The 18,530-nt window shown below is 40.4% G+C and overlaps 1 protein-coding gene across 4 annotated transcripts in view; it reads right to left on the reverse strand.

Moving 5' to 3' along the window:
• Dipk2b (divergent protein kinase domain 2B) overlaps positions 1 to 18,530 on the reverse strand; it is a 54,862-nt gene that overhangs the window by 33,133 nt on the left and 3,199 nt on the right. For all 4 annotated transcript variants that reach the window (XR_003835652.1, XR_003835651.1, XR_003835650.1 and 1 more), the window contains exon 2: positions 7,853 to 8,117. Coding sequence is in view for 1 of the 4 variants with exons in the window: in XM_021153889.2 (XP_021009548.1) it covers positions 7,853 to 8,117 (265 nt within the window). In the remaining 3 variants the exon portion in view is untranslated. The remainder of the gene's footprint in view (positions 1 to 7,852; positions 8,118 to 18,530) is intronic.

Here is an 18,530-nt window from a genome sequence, read left to right on the forward strand (position 1 = left end):
AGATGAGAGTAAGAAAGGTGAGAGCTTAAATAGCAGAATTTCTTATTTAATATTCTGAACCATGGTTGACTTTAGGTAGTGGGAATTGTAAAGTGAAATTTCAAATAAGGGGAGGGTCTACTATACATCAGAATAGAGGTAGTGAGATCTCAAAGGAAGGATTTTATAGCAAAAATGGAGGATGGCTCAATGTCTTTTGAGGTGGCTTGGTTCACTAAAGTGTAAGTAAATGCTGGAAAAGTTCAAAGCCCTTCTCTTTAGACAAGGCTTTCTTACATGCTCTGTCTTAACTGCTTAGACTTTAGTCATGCATTGGTTGGGGGGGGGCGGGGCTCTTCTGGTCTACATTTGAGTGCCATGTGGGCAGGCCTGAGTACCCTGGTTACCTGTCTTATGCCCACTTTGCCTCCCTTTTCTGCTTAAACTTGTCTATGTTAAGCCTAGGCAAACCTTTTACCATGTTTTGTCTTCATTTATGAGGTCTGTGAAGAATGAATTAGGAGTCATTTTATTGGACTGAGTAGGTGACCTATCCTTCCCCCACCCCCTGTGAATCTACAATGCAGTGAAGTCCTGGAAATTAGTAGGCCAAGTGTCTTAATTACTTTTTTCTTGCTGTGATAAGACACTATGACCAAGGCAACTTATAAAAGTGTTTGGTTTGAGCTGATGATTTTAGAAGGGTAGAGTGCTTGATGGTGGAGCAAAAGCATAACAACAGGAACAGTTGAGAGCTTACCTTTTGATCTGCAAGAAGGAAGCAGAGAGAGGCAATGTGAGAGAGTGAAGGAGATGGAGATAGATATAAAAATAAAGAGATAGATTATAATAGATAGATAGACAGATGATAGATAGATAGGACTGGGATAGAAGTCTTTTGAAACCTCAAATCACCTCATTTTACCCCCAGTGAAATACTTTCTCCAACAAGCTTCCTAGTCATTCTCAAACAGTTCTACTAGCTGGGGACCCAGGTATCAAACATGAACTTATGGGGCCATTTTTATTCAAACCACCCCACAGGGTCTCAGTTCTATTCTGAACAGTTTGTCACAAATGTGATTTGCCTAAGCCTCAATAATACCAAAACCAAACAAATCCCATTATTAAAAAAAAAATCTTAGTTCTTTCAGCTCTCAGCAATTCCAAGGTTAGCAGGAGAAATCATACTGTGGAGACGCTTAGTCCATCCCATAGCACCTCTCCAGTGCTCCTTCAAAACCCCTTGGGCAACAAACAGTACAATGGTTACTTCTAAGGGTTCCCAGAAGCAAGGTCACATGATGTAGTCACCATGTGCTTCTGATGGAGCTCTGATTTGAAAGACTGTTCAGCAAAGGGTACAGAAGAAAAAAACCTATCTCAAGTGATACTGGCAAGACGTTTTTGGTTGCTTAACTTTTCTTGTTCACTAACAATCATTTCCTTGTTTTTGTTATAGCCCAGGCTGGCTTTCCACTTGCCCCAGATTCCCAAATTCTGGAATTACAGATGTACTCCATCCAACTGGGGTAGTCATTTCAATTTTGACTCCAGTGTTAGACAAGTATGAAAATAATGCACCCAGTAGTGAGCTTTATTTTTTTTTTAAAATTTCAGCATCAATATAGTCACCCTAATATTTAAGCAAAGAAAGAAACAAGAACCTGTTGAAAGGTTTGGAAGGGTTCTTGAGCTAGTAGTGGCTTGTGAGGAATTAAAAATTTATATTCTGAAAAGTAGCTGTGAACCTAATATAAAATTGCATTTCCATAACAACACTTTGTCATTCCTTGTCTGGTATCAGAATGTAGGTAGTACAGTCTCTCACCACACTGAGATGTCATCTTCAAGAGTGCAGGAAACTCATGCCCTTCCAGTGTCTTCCTAGGTCCTGTAAAACACCAGAGTCTAGCATGGCTGTCCTCTAAGAGGCTCCACCTAGAAGCTGACTCAGACAGATGCAGACACCTACAGCCAAATAGTGGATGGCGCTTGGGGATTCTTATGGAAGAGTTAGGGGAAGGATTGCAGGCCCTGAAGGGAATAGGAACTCTACAGGAAGACCAACAGAGTTAACTAACCTGGACCCTAGGGACTCTCAGAGACTGAACCACCAACCAAAGAACATACACAGGCTGGACTTAGGCCTCCTCACACATGTATAACAGGTTTGCAGCTTTGTCTTCATGTGGGTCCTGAAAAACTGGAGCGGGGGCTATCCCAAAAGCAGTTGCATATCTGTGGGATGTGTTCTTCAAGCTGGGCAGCCTTGTCTGGCCTCAATAGGAGAGGATTAGCCTAACCTCACAGAGACTTGATGTGCCAGGGTGTGGAGGATAATGAGGGAGCCCCACTTACTTAGAGGAAAAGAGGAGGGGGTGATCAGGAGTGGGGGGCAAGGAACGGATGTAAAATGAATAAAAACCCTTCAGATCCAGGGGATTCTGAGGAATTTGATCAAATAAATTAATAAAATGGTCAAACAAAACAAATCAAACAAACAAAAAAAAACCCAAAACAAAAATCCTTAGATATTGTTGAATTAAATTTAAGCAAAAATGAATTTATCTTGTTCAGCAGTTACATATAAGCCTGTATTTTGATTGAATGATTAAGCTACATTTTGGTGAATTTGCTTCTTTTCTGAATCTATCTGTTCAAAGAAATAATGGAAACTAGGAAGTAAAATTGCCAGCTGTCTGGGTTTAAACAAAGCTGTTGAAAGACTCTGTATTGCCATCTAGTGGTCAAAAAGCTCCTCGTCCATTCTCCTTGGAGATGGTAACCTGATTTGCACCCAGGATTATGTCCAGGCCGATTAGATGGCTCTTGAGAGGATGGAAGGCAGACATGATAGGGCGAATGTGTTTTTCCCTTTCTAACCACTGGCTAGCTTGGGTGCTTGCTTTTTTGCATTTGGCATAATACCAGGGAAGCCTTCTTCGTAGTTTTACAAACAAGCGTATTGTGAAAAAAAAAAAAAAAAAAACAAAAATATTACTTTTAGAAAAAAAAAAAAAAAAAAAAAAAAAGAGTGGTGTTTTTGGCTGTGCTTCTGTTTGGGGACTAGCAATTCAGGCTGTGGGATATTTCCATCAGAACAATGTAGAAAAGTCATGGTTTCATAGCCACACACGCCCTGGATTTTCAACGTCCTCTTGATTACTGCTTCTGCCACCGTCTTTGGCAGACCCTGTTGTAGATATTCTGTGGCTCCAAAGAGTGCTCACATGACAAAGTTGGACTTGGCCCTGAAGGAGGGGAGCCTCAGACTCCAGAATCTGCCTCTGATGAGGTCCACTGGGCTGTTCATCCATGCTGACTTTATTAATAAACAAGAAGACACAGTGTCCAAATCGAAGGCCCAATGGCCAGCTGCTGTGCTCCTTCTATTTACTTCTATTTCTTTGTTTTCTCCTCTCCTCTCTGCTTTTCCAGTTCTCTGCACAAGGGTTGTTAGTTTATTATGCCACTTTCCTACTTTCCCTGAACCAGCAATCACAATTGTACATTCTCTCTCCCCCCCCCTCTCTCTCCCTCTCCCTCTCTCTCTCTCTCTCTCCCCTCTCCCCTCCCCCCCTCTCTCTCTCACACACAAACACACTCTTAAGGATTTGGTCTAGATCACTGTTAAAAAGTAGCTCTTGAGAAAATGGGGTAGGGGTAGGAGGCTTAAGTCAAACACTGTCAGAATGCCAGGCTTGGCTGGTAGGCTGAGCTGGCTCTGGGCTATTTGGTGTACATCGAAAGATGAGGTATATTTTGTTCCCATCTATTCTACAATAGCTTCCCATTTGGTGCATAAAACTTCCACATAAGTATAAGCAGGATTTCCCAACCATAAATAAGTCCCTATGCCTGATGGATTGTCAGAAAAAGAGGTCAGAGTTGTTCAACTAAATCTAGGGCTCAGGGATCTCAGCTTGTTCCAGATGAGATCAGGGATAGACATTGCTTGCTTAGAATGCTGTTGAGATGGTTGTGGTGCTATATCTGAGTTATTTGGAAAGAATATATGGGTGTGGGGTTGGGTACACGGTCCTCAACACTTCATCCTTTATAGAACATGTTGGAGTATTTGTGTAGAGTTTAGGCAGAACTCCAAAATTTTAATCATTTCTAGATGACTTACAATAACCTACAACATATGCAAATAATTATGCTGTGTTGCTTAGGTAAAGATAAAAAGGAAAAATACAGTTACAGTTAAGGCAGTCACTTTCATTTTAGAGTCCTTTTAGGTGGGTTCTCACTAGGTTGCATAGACTGGTTTAGAACTCTTGAATTTTAGGGGTTCTTCCACCTCAAAATCCAAAGTAGCTAGGACTATAAGTAAGTACTCCAGATTATTTTGGATTGGTGGTTGATTAAATACATGACATGGAGTCCACTAATACAGAAGGCTGGCAGCATTAAGAACATCTGAAATAGTTAACAAAAATACCACTGTAATTGTTATGCCAGAGAATTACACTCTTGGCTTTGTATCCAAATGTTTTCCTCAAGTGCTGACAGTTAAATGCTTTTCGCTGCTATTATTTTCCTGCGTTACACTGGGTGAGAGTTTTTAACTCTACTGATAAATCTATTTGAAACTGAGTTTTGTTAAAAAAAAGCAAAGAATAGGCATGTGGGTAATAATAAGATAAGATCTGGGAGCAGCAAAAAATCTAAGGGCAAGGTTGAAGATGCCAAATGCAAAGGATCTCTGGGAAGAAAGTATGACAAGAAAGGGAGAAGATGCTGTCAGAAAAGAATACTGATGACTTTGATCTTAGTCAATAGAAAAACTATGGGGTTTGTCCAAAATTTACAAAATGGCTCTTGATGTTTTTTTTTCTTTTGTTTTATAGGGAAGGAGAATGTCTACTGGTGATGAAAAATGGGTTAGGGGAGGGACAAAGAAAAGTGAATATGTTTATGGTATGGGCTATCTTAGTGTTGGTAAGAGATGTTGTTTGGGCAGAAAGAAATGAAACTTGTAAATACATGTCAAATGCAAAATGAAAAAAAATGGATGGAGAAAATATTTGCACAATAAATAAAAGAAAGGGGCTCATTTTTTTTCTTTTTTACCAAAACACCATGTGTACTTCTACAGTGATGGGCTTCTTTGAAAGCATCTCCTATCTCTAAGCATACTAGGAGGAAGGAATCAGGCAGAACAGGGAGCATGTACTGCCATTTTTGAAACGAGTAAATCCAGTGATAGTAGACTTCACATCCATCTGTGAAGTAAACACAGCAGAGCCACAGAAGTAAAAGAATGTCAGAGCTTAGAGGGCCTTTGAGCTTATCCAGAAGCATCTCTTCCTACCTCACTCTTCAGCAGGAAGGTCAAAGCAGCGTGAGGTAAATCTAAGGTTTAAATTCAAGGTCAGTGAATGAAAGACTCAAGTCAGTAGTCTGTCCCTTGTCCTCATACACATGAAAGAGTTGATAGTTTGTGGGCTTTTCTGTCACCACCACTAAGCCCAATGCTCCTGGGAGAGGAGGCTGCACATGATTCATCTTCAAATCCACAGCCAAAACACAGTTGTCGAAACTTGTTGAATGTATGAATGAGAATCAGAAGCACTCAATTCTGCCTGAGATTCTGTTTCTTTTCATTCTGCCTCAGTTTATAGTGACAGATCTGAGTTCAAGAACAGTTTTCACCTTCCATGGGTGTCTTAGGGTTTTCATCGCTGTGAAGAGACACTAGGACCAAGAGCTCTTATGAAGGACAACATTTAATTGGGGCTGGCTTACAGGTTCTGAGGTTCAGTCCGTTATCATCAAGGCAGAAAGCATAACAGCATACAGACAGATGTGGGGCTGGAGTTGCTGAGAGTTCTACTTCTTGTTCCAAAGATAGCTAAGAAAAGACTGGTTTTCAGGCACCTAGGAGGAGGGTCTCCAAGCCCAACACTCACAGTGACACACTTCCTCCAACTAGGGCACACCTCTGAATAGTGCCAATCCCTGGGCCAAGCATATTCAAACCACCACAATGGGTCTCTAGCCTATCCTTTGGTGTCCACATACACTAAAACAGGTGACTCTAGATGTACCAAAAGGGTGCTTTGAATTTGTCAGGACTCACAGGATAATTCCTAATCTATTGTTATTATGAAAGTGTCTAGGGCACAAGGGGAATAGTTTACCTTAGTTGACAGCAGTATTTTCCAACCTGTGGGTTGAGACTCTTATAGGTTGTCCTGCATATCAGATATTCACATTATAATTTATAACAGTAGCAAAATTACAGTTATGAAGTAACAATAAAATAATTTTATGGTTGGGGACCATCACAACATAAGGAGTTGCATTAAAGGGTTGCAGCATTAAGAAGACCAAGAACCACTAGTCTAGAGCCTAAGAGATCTAGCTGCATTGTAATGCCTTTTGTGAGAGACATGAAGGTTCTTGTGCTAACTGATTAGCACTAGGGGAACCAGGAATATTAAACACACAGAGCTGTCTCTCCAAAGAGAGAAATGTATAACTTGTTTCCCACCCAGAAGGCTGGGAGAAGACTGGTGACTTTTGTATTGTATGGTGGAGACATAGTTTTCTCATGAGCTTGTCAGTTTATAGGACCTATAATTATGGAAGAGGTCATATGTACTTTACAAAGAGTATCAATGAAGTCATGTCTTGTGTACATGGGATTGAGTTATTTATCACCAAGAAGCCACTCACCAAATGTTGCTGTGCTTAGCTATGTCTTAAATAAACATGTTGAGTTCAGACTCCTGAAGTTTGGACCAACACTGGCTACTTAGTTGTGTTGAATGAACTATTTTCATTACTCCCTGGAATGGGATTATCACTTTGCTGGCTGGTGTGGTAGCAGAGATCCCTACAGACTTTGGAATTCATCTTGTATGCCAGGAAGTTCCTTCTTTTGCACTGTTTCTAAGTTTCAAGGTAGAAATAGTCTTGCCTTGGAGGGCTGTGTATCTTACTATTGACTTGTTAGCAAGAAGCTAGGGCAAAAGGACAGCCTTGGTAGACTCAGCTTTATCCAGTGTCAGATGGTACCTTTAAGACCAGCACTGTACTTTGCCTGACACATGATTTCAAGACAGTTTCCACGTATACTAGTCAGGATTCCTAAAGCAACAGAGAAGAACCAATGGTATATGTGTTTGTGTGTGTTTGTGTGTGTGTGTGTGTGTGTGTTATAGTCTCACTATGTAGTTCAAACTGGCCTCCAACTTGTGGCATGCTACTCCTGCTTTTACTTCCTGACTACTGAGATTACAGTCACATGCCACCATGCCTGGCCTTTGTATGAGAGTATCTATAGAGAGCAGCTCAGCTCACCTGAGGTTTGTGAAGGCATCCAGGGGGAATATTGCAGTTGAGTTTAAGCTTGTCAGAGGAGTGGGCTGGTAAGGGCTGCTAAGGGCTTGGCAACCTTCAGCTCAAAGATGACAGCCAGGAACTATTTATCAAATAACCACTGAGGATCACATAGAAGAGAGTGGTGGATGACAATATAACAGAGCATTATAAGCCAATTTTGATTAGTCTCTTTCTTGTCACAAGCCAAGATGTTTTATGATTGTTTTGTCACTTTAGATAAACCAATACTCCTGCTTTTTGTTAGAGCAGTGGTTCTCAACCTTGCTAATGCTGTGACCCTTTAAAACATACAGTTCCTCATGAAGTAGCTGCTACTTCATAATTGTAATTTTGTTACTGTTATGAATCATAATGCAATGTCTGTGTTTCCCAGTCATCTGAGGTAATTCCTGTGGAAGGGTCATTTGACCCCCAAAGGAGTGGCAACCCACAGGTTTGAGAGCCTCTGTGTTTTGAGGTGTGATGTATGAGTGGCTATTTCTTGCCACCCCTCATTCCACCCGTGGCCCACACTCACCTGCACCAGGTCAGGTGTGAGGCGCTTGGCCTGCAGCCATTTCTGGAACCTCCCTGTTTTCTGAAGGATGCGCTCAATGCTGCAGGTCTTTGGTGCTGATACAGAGGCACAGATCCTCCTGTCAGAGATCTCAATTTGGTACTTGCTGACCAGTTGAGAAATCTCCACAGGGCGCCAGGTTTTAGAGTCATCTGAGTAATTTGCAGCATAAGAATGCAAGTCCTGAGGAGGCAGTCCCAGGTGGGAAGCCAGTGAGTTGTCAAACCTGCGGGAAGCACAGGGCAAACCTGTGAGCCAGAAGTCAGCAGAGCTGAAGAGCAGGGAAATGGGACAACAGCCTGTCTGATCATTTCTTTTCCTTTGATTTGTTCTAAACTCCTTTTACAAAAAGATTGTCTATATTTGGCCAAACATATGATGCCAAAATAAGTCACTCAGAAACTATCCTTTTCCCCCAATGTACAGAAGGGTCAACTTTGGTTCTTTGAACTTCAACTCCATTTTAAGATAATACCTTTACACCTTTGGTTCTTTTTATATCCTACTCTTTCCTTATAGGTATGGAAACTGAAGCATATAGAGCTTAAGTATCTTGTTGAAAATCCAACACAATGTTGACAGTCAGGGGCATAAAACTCCAAGTATTTTGCTTAACAAACTCTATTTTTCCAAATCACCCATGTTTTGACCAATGCCTGGGTCTTGGAAACAGTTTTCTCCAAGACACTCTTGGGCCTGAACTTAAAAGACCACCACTCCACCATATCCAACCCCAAGGAACACCATCAACATTGATTTAAGTCTTCAGCACCAAGTAAATTTCAGGCAGCCATGGCTGCTTCATGTCCATTAAACTTGAAGCCATCTGGCTCAACCAGGTGTGTGATTGTGCACTGTGGTTTGGTCAGCCTTTAATCCTCCTCAGGGGAAAGGCTTTGGCTATTATCATCTGCTGATTTCCTAGGTTCTATGGTTATCCTTTCTAAAGAGTCACATCTCCAGCTGTGTGCTGACATTTCCATCAGGGAAGAATGTTGAATCTGCTTTTGATTTATGTCTGAGAAAATTACTCAGAAAAAGTTTGCCTTCATTATTATTAACTATAGGTCATACTGCAAGTGAAAATCAGAGTGCATCAAATACTAAACTTAAATGAGAGTTTTAAATTCTTGTTACTGAACACTATTAAACGATTGCGAAGCCCATGCTAATGGGTTTTGACTAGTATATTTTTGATGAATTAGAATTTTGATGAACTGCAAACTGTATATTGTTCCATTACTTACTTATTGTTTCATTTTCTTACTCATATAATTCAGCTTTGCTTAAAGAGATGACAAGTTTTCCACTGATTATTTGTTTGTTACTTGTGGTACTGGGGATGAAGCTCAGGGCCTGGCGTATGCCACCCAAATGTGCTACAACTGAATCACACTACCAGTTCATCCCTAGTATTTTAATAGCAAGGCAAGCCACAGAAAAAAATTAAGGGCAGAATGTCAACAAGGGACAAGAACTGGAGTGCTCAGGTCTCTGAGGGTCTTCCATATTAGAGCTCCAGCCTCTCACAGTTAGTAAAGTGCTGTCAGCAAGCTACTTTTGCAGTGCAATGGTGCAATCTGCAATGGTTGCAAACACAAGGGGTTCTTCTCAAGAACCTTGCTATGGGGATATTGAAGAAGATGAACTTGAAAAACAGCTTGAAAAAAGTATTACCAGAAGTTTCAGGACAACTGTGGGGACTCATTGTCCCTTGTAAGAAGAACTAGAAAGGGCTCAGGACCCAGTAGTTTCTGCTTCCAGTAGTTTCTCTTGGTCATGAAGTTTCAAACCTACAAAGGTCCTGGAACTTAAGATTTACAATGACGTGATAATGATAGTAACACACACTTATGAAATCTTTATGTATTTCAACTTCTTTCTTAAATGCTTTATGTATAATTAATTTGTTTAATTGCTTTTGTTAGTGATATTAAATATTGCACCCAGGACACCAAATATACCAGGCAAATGTTCTGTGCCAGAGCTACTTCTCCAGCACTTAACCCTTTCAATATACCTATAAGGTTGATATCATTATGTTTTACAGATGAAGACCCTGAGACATGGAATGGCTACATCATTTTTCCAAAGACGTTTGATCAGGAATTGGAAGAAATAGCATTTAAGGATGCAGAGCTTGAAACCTTCACTACTTTACCAATGTTTATTGCTATGTAGTCTATTTTATGAATTAGCTCATAGGAGGATGTCAATAATACTATTAAAGGATACAACTGGCAAGTCCTGAAAGCATATTCAGTCCTTGTGCCCATTTCCATCTAGTTTTAGGGATGAGAAAAGGGAAGACAGAATATATGTGACTTATCTGAAAAAAAAATCACAGAAAAATAGTGATAAAGGGAGGTAGCTTCCCAGGGCTTCCACTCAACCAACTTGTAGAGTTGAATGGAGAGAGACTTCTTGCTCTCTGGGACAGAGTCATTGTCCTTTTTCTCTGTTGTTATTTTCTGAGGATATTCTGAGATATTATGGTAGGTGATCTGCAGGTTCAACAGTAACCAAGGAAATTCTATAATGAATTTGAGAGAAAAACAAACAGGTTCTCACCCATTCAAAATGGTGTGGCGTTTACTTATTTACTACTGCAAAGGGGAAATGTGCATCTCCCAGTGTCAGTGTCTGCCTCCTTCACTGACTAGGAGAATGAAAACACGGACCTTCATTCACAAAAATGTCAAAAGCCTCGAGTTTAGAAATCCAAAAAGAAAAACCCAACACAAAACAAATGAAACCAACCAATCAACCAACAAAAAAACCCAAAATGACAACAACAACAACAACAATAACAACAACAAACCCAAATCAAAACCCAAATAAAACAGGCAACTTTCTACTATTTTTTTTTTTTTTTGAATTGAGGTCATGGATATGATTGAGGTGAGGTTGGTTGAATTTCTTACTGCATGAAAGGTAAACTAGCAGGACCATACCTCTTCAGAACTGGAGATTAAGGTGAGTAGGACAGGCATGTGTTTGGTAGTAATGGCTGGGGTGGGGGAAACTAAAGTAGAATTGGAATGAAATTTTTTCTTCTACTGTGTTCATACATGCCTTAAGTATTTCTTGTCTTTTTTCTCTTTCCATCCCTCACCTCTATACTGAACCCTAAGACCATATATCTTCTTTCTAAAACTCTCAGGATGCAGTCATAGTCATTAGCACAGTCCACAATGCTCTTCAAAGGCTCATCACCTGCTGTTCATTCTCCTTATAAGATTGGGTTGTTCTCACTAAACTACTGACTACTCTTGGATAATTGCATCCTTTCAAGCCTCTGCCATGCCCTTCTCTTTCTCTGAAACTCTTCTTCTTTCTTCTCTGGATAATACCTACTTAACCTTTTGAATCCCAGAGAAGTACCACTCCTTCTAATCTTCATTCATTTTATTCTTTATTAAGATAGCTTTCTTTCTAAGTGGTCCCATGACACTCTGCATTGAATATTTTATATATTGCGCTTTAGCCATGAATTTACTTCTTTGTTTTCTCAAAGACTAAAACAAGATCCTCCAGGGCAAAGATATGGTCTCTTGTTTTAACTTTATAACTCAAGACTTTAGCAGTGTTTCTTACCAAGTTAGTACTCAATAACTTGCAGTTGGATAAATGAATGCTTGAATGTGTGATGGGCCATGGTGAATATTTGGATGTAAGATGCATATTTGAGAAGTGAGATGCTGAAAGAATAGGATCATAGAATGGATAACATGATGGTGTGGGTGGAAGAATGCATGGAAAATAGCCTTGATGAGTGAGCAGTTGGACAGTAGATGAATGGGCACATGGAAGAATTGATGAATGATAGATTATATAGGTTCTAGAACTGTCAAGGCTTCTGAATTGGGTTCAGAAAATGAACTAAAGCAAGAACTACTGCCTGCTTTTATGAGAGTTAATTTTCACTGCAAACTTAAATGGATTCTGAATTGCCTGAGACATCTCTCTTGGGTGTGTCTTTTAGGGGGATTCTAGAGAGGTTGCACCTATCCTAAATATGGGTGGTACTATTCCATGTACCGGGGCTTTGGACTAAGTAAAAGGGGAAAAGGGAAGAGGAAGCCAGCTGAACACCAGCATATGCCTCTTTCAGCTTCCTGACTGCCAATGCTATGCAGCCAGCTGCTACCCCTCCTGTGGCCACACAGCTGCCAAGTCTTCCCTGGCATACCTTCCCTGCTATGATGAATTGAATTGCTTTCAATATATAGGGTACAATATATCTTGCCTCCATTAATGTCTTGTTTTTGTTTATTTTTGATGTTTGTGTTGTCATTTATTTCGTCATAGAGACAAAAAGTAACAACCAGATCTTTTGTGAAGAGGACAAAGAAAAGGCAAGGGAGAAGGGACGGCAAAAAAACTAACCAACCAACCAATGAGCCAAACAAAGCCCGACTTAATAATTTGTTTTCTGGCAAGCCCTTCACTAGTCAGTAGGAGGTATTTGAATATTCTTTAAGGTTTTAGGAGTAGGGATTAGACATGTTAGACCAATCACATGTAGTCAAGAAGATGAGGTAATAAATCAGCCCTAGTAAGGGCTCAAGAACATCTAGGAGGGATTATGGTCATGCATAACTCCCAGAACACTTCTTGTCTCTCTTCTCTCTTTTACATGTTTTTGCATCACACTGAGCCCTTAAACCACCCAGTATCTTTCCAAAACTCTTACATTACTGAACACAGTTCACTCTGAACTTTCTATGTCCACTATCTGCTGCTCCCCTTAAAAAGTTGCTTTGATCCTACCAAGTCACTGTTGACCCTTGCACAAATTACATTTTGGTGCCCCCTGTCAATATTTCTAAAACACTGTCACTAAGTACACAATATGAACCAAGGAGATCCTGGTGGATCCTCCTGGTTGATGTGACAACAGAGAGTTTCTTTTCTAAATATATTTTCAGTAGAAGGAACAAGTCAGTTAGACAACCTAATTCCCCAGTTTTATATTATTATCATTTTTTAAATTTAGGGTGCAAAAGTCAACACAGATTATACAGTAAAACTGGTGGGAACACATTCCAATCACCCCTCCCTTTTTTTTTTCAAGACATGATTTCTCTGTGTAGCCCTGGCTGTCCTGTAACTCACTCTGTAGATCTGACTAGATTCAAACTCAGAGATCTTCCTGTCTCTATGCCATTTGAATTATGGGATTAAAGGTGTGCACTACCACTGCAGGGCCACATTCCAATTTTCAGTTGCCAGTGGCAACTATGTAAAGCCCCTGGTGTATCACTAGTATCCTTACAAAGGTCAGATAAAGATGACAAAGTACATTCATTTGCCAATTGTAGAACTTCAACTTACCCACATAACCTGGGAAAGTTGATTGTCATTTGCATCCAAGCATTGTTAAGTACTGAATGAGACACAGGGCTGGAATGTACACACAAGGACTAGGCTAGAGAATTGCAGTCTTATTTTAAGAGTCTGAGATGGGCTTTCTTCTGAGGCACAATGAGAATATTTTTAAAAATAGAGAAATGTTTAGAGAGGAGATAAACAGTGATGAGATGAACAACAGTACCATTAAAGAAAGGCAAAGGGACTGAACAAAGTGTTTGGAGATAGAGTATGTGTTGAGTATGTTAAGACCCCTGGTCCCATCCTCAGAACCAAAGCAAGTAAGCAAGGAAAAGAGGAAGGGAGAAAGAGAGCGATAGAAGGGAGGGAGTGAAAGAGAGAAGGAGAGAGTGAGGAGAGAGAGGAGAGAAAGAGGAAAGAGAAGAGAAGAGAAAGAGAGAGAGAGAGAGAGAGAGAGAGAGAGAGAGAGAGAGAGAGAGAGNAGAGAGAGAGAGAGAGAGAGAGAGAGAGAGAGAGAGAGAGAGAGAGAGGAGAGGAGAGGAGAGGTAAAGGACACAAACTTATAGCTTAACAAACAAGAAATACAAACACCAGTAAAACACTGGAAAAAATGCAGCTTGAAAAAAACTGGAGAGAAGCTTAAAGGAATTCCACTAAAATCAGGGACAAGGCAAGGCTGCCCAATCTCTTTCTCTCTATTTAAGATAGTATTTGAAATCCTACCTAGAGCAATGTCTTATTCAGGGTTTCTATTCCCACACAAACATCATGACCAAGAAGCAAGTTGGGGAGGAAAGGGTTTATTCAGCTTACACTTCCATGTTGTTGTTCATCACCAAAGGAAGTCAGGACTGGAACTCAAACAAATCAGGAAGCAGGAGCTGATGCAGAGGCTATGTTACTTACTGGTTTGCTTCCCCTGGCTTGCTCAGCCTGTTCTTATAGAACCCAAGACTACCAGCCCAGAGATGGTCCCACCCACAATGGGCCTGTCCCCCTTGATCACTAATTGAGAAAATGCCTTACAGCTGGATCTCATGGAGGCATTTCCTCAACTGAAGCTCCTTTTTCTGTGATAACTCCAGATTGTGTCAAGTTGAAACAAAAGCAGCCAGTACAAGCAATTAGACAACAACAACAAAAAAAAAATCAAGGGGATACAAATTGGAAAGAAAGAAGTCAAAGTATCAATATTCACAGATCATATGGTAGTATACATAAGTGACTCCAAAAATTCTCCCAGAGAACTAGCAAATTGGCTAGATACAAAATTAACTTGAAGAAATCAGTAGCTCTCTTTTATACAAATAATAAGTGGGCTGAGAAATATTAGACAAACAACACCCTCACAATAGCCATAAATAATATAAAACATCTTGGTGTAGCTCTAGCCAAGCAAGCGAAAGAGCTGTATGACAAGAACTTCAAATCCCTGAAGAAATAAATTGAAGAAGCTATCAGAAGATGTAAAGATCTCCCATGTTCATTGATAGGATTAACATAGTGAAAATGGTCATCTTACCAAATGCAATCTACAAATTCAATGCAATACCATCAAAATTCCATCAGAATTCTTCACAGATATGGAAAGAACAATTCTCAATTTCATATGGAAAAACAAAAAACCCAGGATAGTCAAAACAATCCTGAACAATTAAAGAACCTTTGGAGGAATCACCATCCCTGAAGCTGTACTACAGAGCAATAGTGATAAAAACTGCAGAGACAGATAGGTACAGCGACAGACAGGTTGATCAATGGAATAGAATTGAAGACCCAGAAATAAACCCACACATTTATAGTCACTTGATTTTTAACAAGGAATTCAAAACCATACAATGGAAAAAAGAAAGCATCTTCAACAAATGGTGCTGGTCTAATTGGTGGTCTGTATGTAGGAGAATGAAAACAGATCCATATTTATCACTCTGCACAAAATGCAAGTTCAAGGGAATCAAGGACATCAATATAAAACCAGACACACTGAATATAATAGAAGAGAAAGTGGGAAACAGCCTTTAACACATTGGCACAGGAGATAATTTCCTAACCAGAACACCAACAGCTTAGGCTCTAAGATGAACAATTAATAAATGGGACTCATGAAACTGCAATGCTTTTGTAAGGCAAAGGATACTGTCAATTAAATAAAAAGGCAGTCTTCAAATTGAGAAAAGATCTTCATCAACTGTACATCTGAAAGTAGGCTAATATCCAAACTATATAAAGAACTCAAGAAGTTAGACTCCAGCAAACCAAATAACCCAATTTAAAAATGGTGTACAGAGCTAAACAGAGAAATCACAACAGAGGAATCTTGAATGGCTGATAAACACTTAGAGAAATGTTCAATATCCTTAGTCATCAGGAAAATACAGATCAAAATGACCTGAGATTCTGCCTTACACCCATAAGAATGGCTAAGATAAAGACCTCAAGCGTTTGGGTGCTGGAATGATGGCTCAGTGCTTGAGAGCACTATCTGCTTTTCCAGAAGACTTGGGTTCAATCCCCAGCACCCACATGGCAGCTCACTACTGTATACCTCCAGTTCCAGAAGATCCTACAACTTTACACATACATATATGGAGGTAAAACACAAATGGACAAAAATAAAAATAAAACATTAAAAGAAAACAAAATTCAAGTGACAACATATGCTGGTGAGAATATGGAGAAAGAGGAATGCTCCTCCATTGCTGGTAGGATTGCAAACTGGTACCATTACTCTGGAAATCAATCTGCCAGTTCCTCAGAAAATTGGAAATAATTTTACCTGAAGACTCAGTTATACCATTCCTGAGCATATACCCAAATGATGCCACACCATACCACAAGGACACGTGCTCCACTATGTTCATAGGAGCCTTATTTATAATATCCAGAAGGTAGAAACAACCCAGATGTCCCCAAACAGAGGAGTGCATACAGAAAATGTGGTTCCTTTAACAATGGAATATTATTCAGCTATTAAAACAAGGACATCATGAACTTTGCAGGGAAATGGATGGGACTAGAAAATATCCTGAGTGAAGTAATCCAGACCCAAAAGAATAGTCATGGCATGTACACACTGATCAGTGGATATTAGCCAAAATGTACAGACTATCATGGTATGCTCCACAGACCCAAAGAGGGTAAACAAGAAGGAAGGCCCAAGTGAGGATGTTTCAGTCCCACATAGAAGGGGGAACAAAATATGGGAGGCAGAGAGAAGGAGGGACATGAGTGGAAGAGGGGGAAGAGAAGTAGGCAGATGGGATCAGGTATGGAGACAGGAGGCCCAGAGGGCCAGGAGAATGAATGCAAATATGCAGCTGCCAGTGGTGGGGGATGGGAAAGGGAACCTCTAGGAAGTCCCAGAGACCTGGAATGGAAGAGGATCCCAGGAGTCAATGCAGGTGACCTTAGCCAAAACACCCAACAAAGGGGAGATGGAACCCGAGTAGACCACCTGTAGTAGTCATCCAGGCTCTCCAGTGAAGGGAGGAGGACACCAACCCGCATACAAAACATTTGATCTAAAATTGGTCCTGTCTAGAGGAAATGCAAGGACAAAAGTGGAGCACAGACTGAATGAATGGCTGACCAGTGACTGGCCAAACTTGGGATCTACTGCATGGGCAGCCACAAACCTGGACACTATTAATGATGCCATGTTGTACTTGCAGACAGGAGCCTAGCATATCTGTCCTCTGATAGGCTCTACCCAGCAACTGTCTCAGACAGATGCAGATACTTACAGCTGAGTCTTAGACAGAGGTTGAAGACCCCTATGGAAGAGTTAGGGGAAGGACTGAAGGTCCTGAAGGTGAAGGCAACCCCACAGGAAGACTCAGTGTCAACTACCCTGGGAGCTTCCAGAGATTGAACTACCAACCAAAGAGCATAAATGGGCTGATCCAAGGTCTCCAGGCACATATACAGCAGAGGGCTGCCTTATCTGGCCTCAGTGGGAGAGGATGTGCCTAATTCTATAAAGACTTGATGCCCCAGGGTAGGAGGCACCCTTTCAGAAGCGAAGGGGTGGGGGTGAAGTAAGGAGTCCTGTGAGGAGGGACTAGGAGGGACAACATTTGGGATGTAAATAAATAAATAAATAAATAAATAAATAAATATTGGTAGCACCTGAGAAAGATACCTGACATCAACTTCTGGCCTTCAAGTATACATACAAACCAGAGCATTTGCATTCAAATACACATCTATAAAGGCACACACACAGCATATTCATGCACATATGAAACTGCACAATCATTCTTTTATACTCTTTAAGAACCCCAATAGTATATAAAGAATACTTGTTCTCATTATTAAATATTATTTTCCAAAATCTGATTTTAATGGCTTCATAATATTCAGTTATATCAACCAGCTATAATAAACTTAACTAACCCACCACTATGAGACAACATGAATATTTTTCACTTTTCAATATTATAAACAGTAATGTGTCAAACATTCCTTTAGTAAGATTCTGTGCATCTCCCCAATTAATTCCCTGTGCCAAACAAACTCTTAAAAGTGGTATATTTGGATGAATATACTTAGCCAAGATGCCTAACAGTGGGGATATGGAAGTAAAAGAGGCCACCTCCTGTAGCCAGGCAGGACCTCCAGTGGAGTGATAAGGACATCAACCCACTTAACAAAACTTTCAACCCAAATTTGTCCTATCTAAAAGAAATGCAGGGATAGAGCAGAGACTGAAAGAATGGCCAACCACTAACTGGTTCAACTTGAAACCTATTCCACTGGCAAACACCAAGCCCTGGCACTATTCATGATACTCTGTTATCCTAGCATAACTGTCCAGCATCAGATTGAAATTGATGCAGATAGCCACAGCCAAACATTGGATAGGGAACCCCACAGGAAAACCAACAGAGTCAACTACCCTGGACCTCTGGGAACTCTAAGAGAGTGAGCCACCAACCAAAGAACATAGAAGGGCTGGAATGAGGCTACCATTTTATTTTTCGAGACAAGTTCTCTCACAGGACCTGGAGCTCTCTGGCTAGCCTGGCTGGTCAATGAGCTGCAGGATCCTGCCTGTCTCTGCCTTCCCAACACTAAGATTATGCTTGTTTGTTTGCTTGAACAGGGTCTCTGGGTATCCATCTATTTCCATTTCCCAGTTCTGGAGTTAAAAGTCTATGTAGCCATGTTCATTTTTGATGTGAGTGCTGGGGATCCAAGTTGATAGCAAGAAGTTTACCCATGGATTCATCTCTCTAGCCCACTTCAGAATGAATTCTTTACTGTTTTTATTTTGAAGTTTTCTTAATCAACATTCCTAAAATAA

This window comes from Mus caroli, chromosome X (genome assembly GCF_900094665.2).
Source record: "Mus caroli chromosome X, CAROLI_EIJ_v1.1, whole genome shotgun sequence".
Classification (NCBI taxonomy): Eukaryota; Metazoa; Chordata; class Mammalia; order Rodentia; family Muridae; genus Mus; species Mus caroli.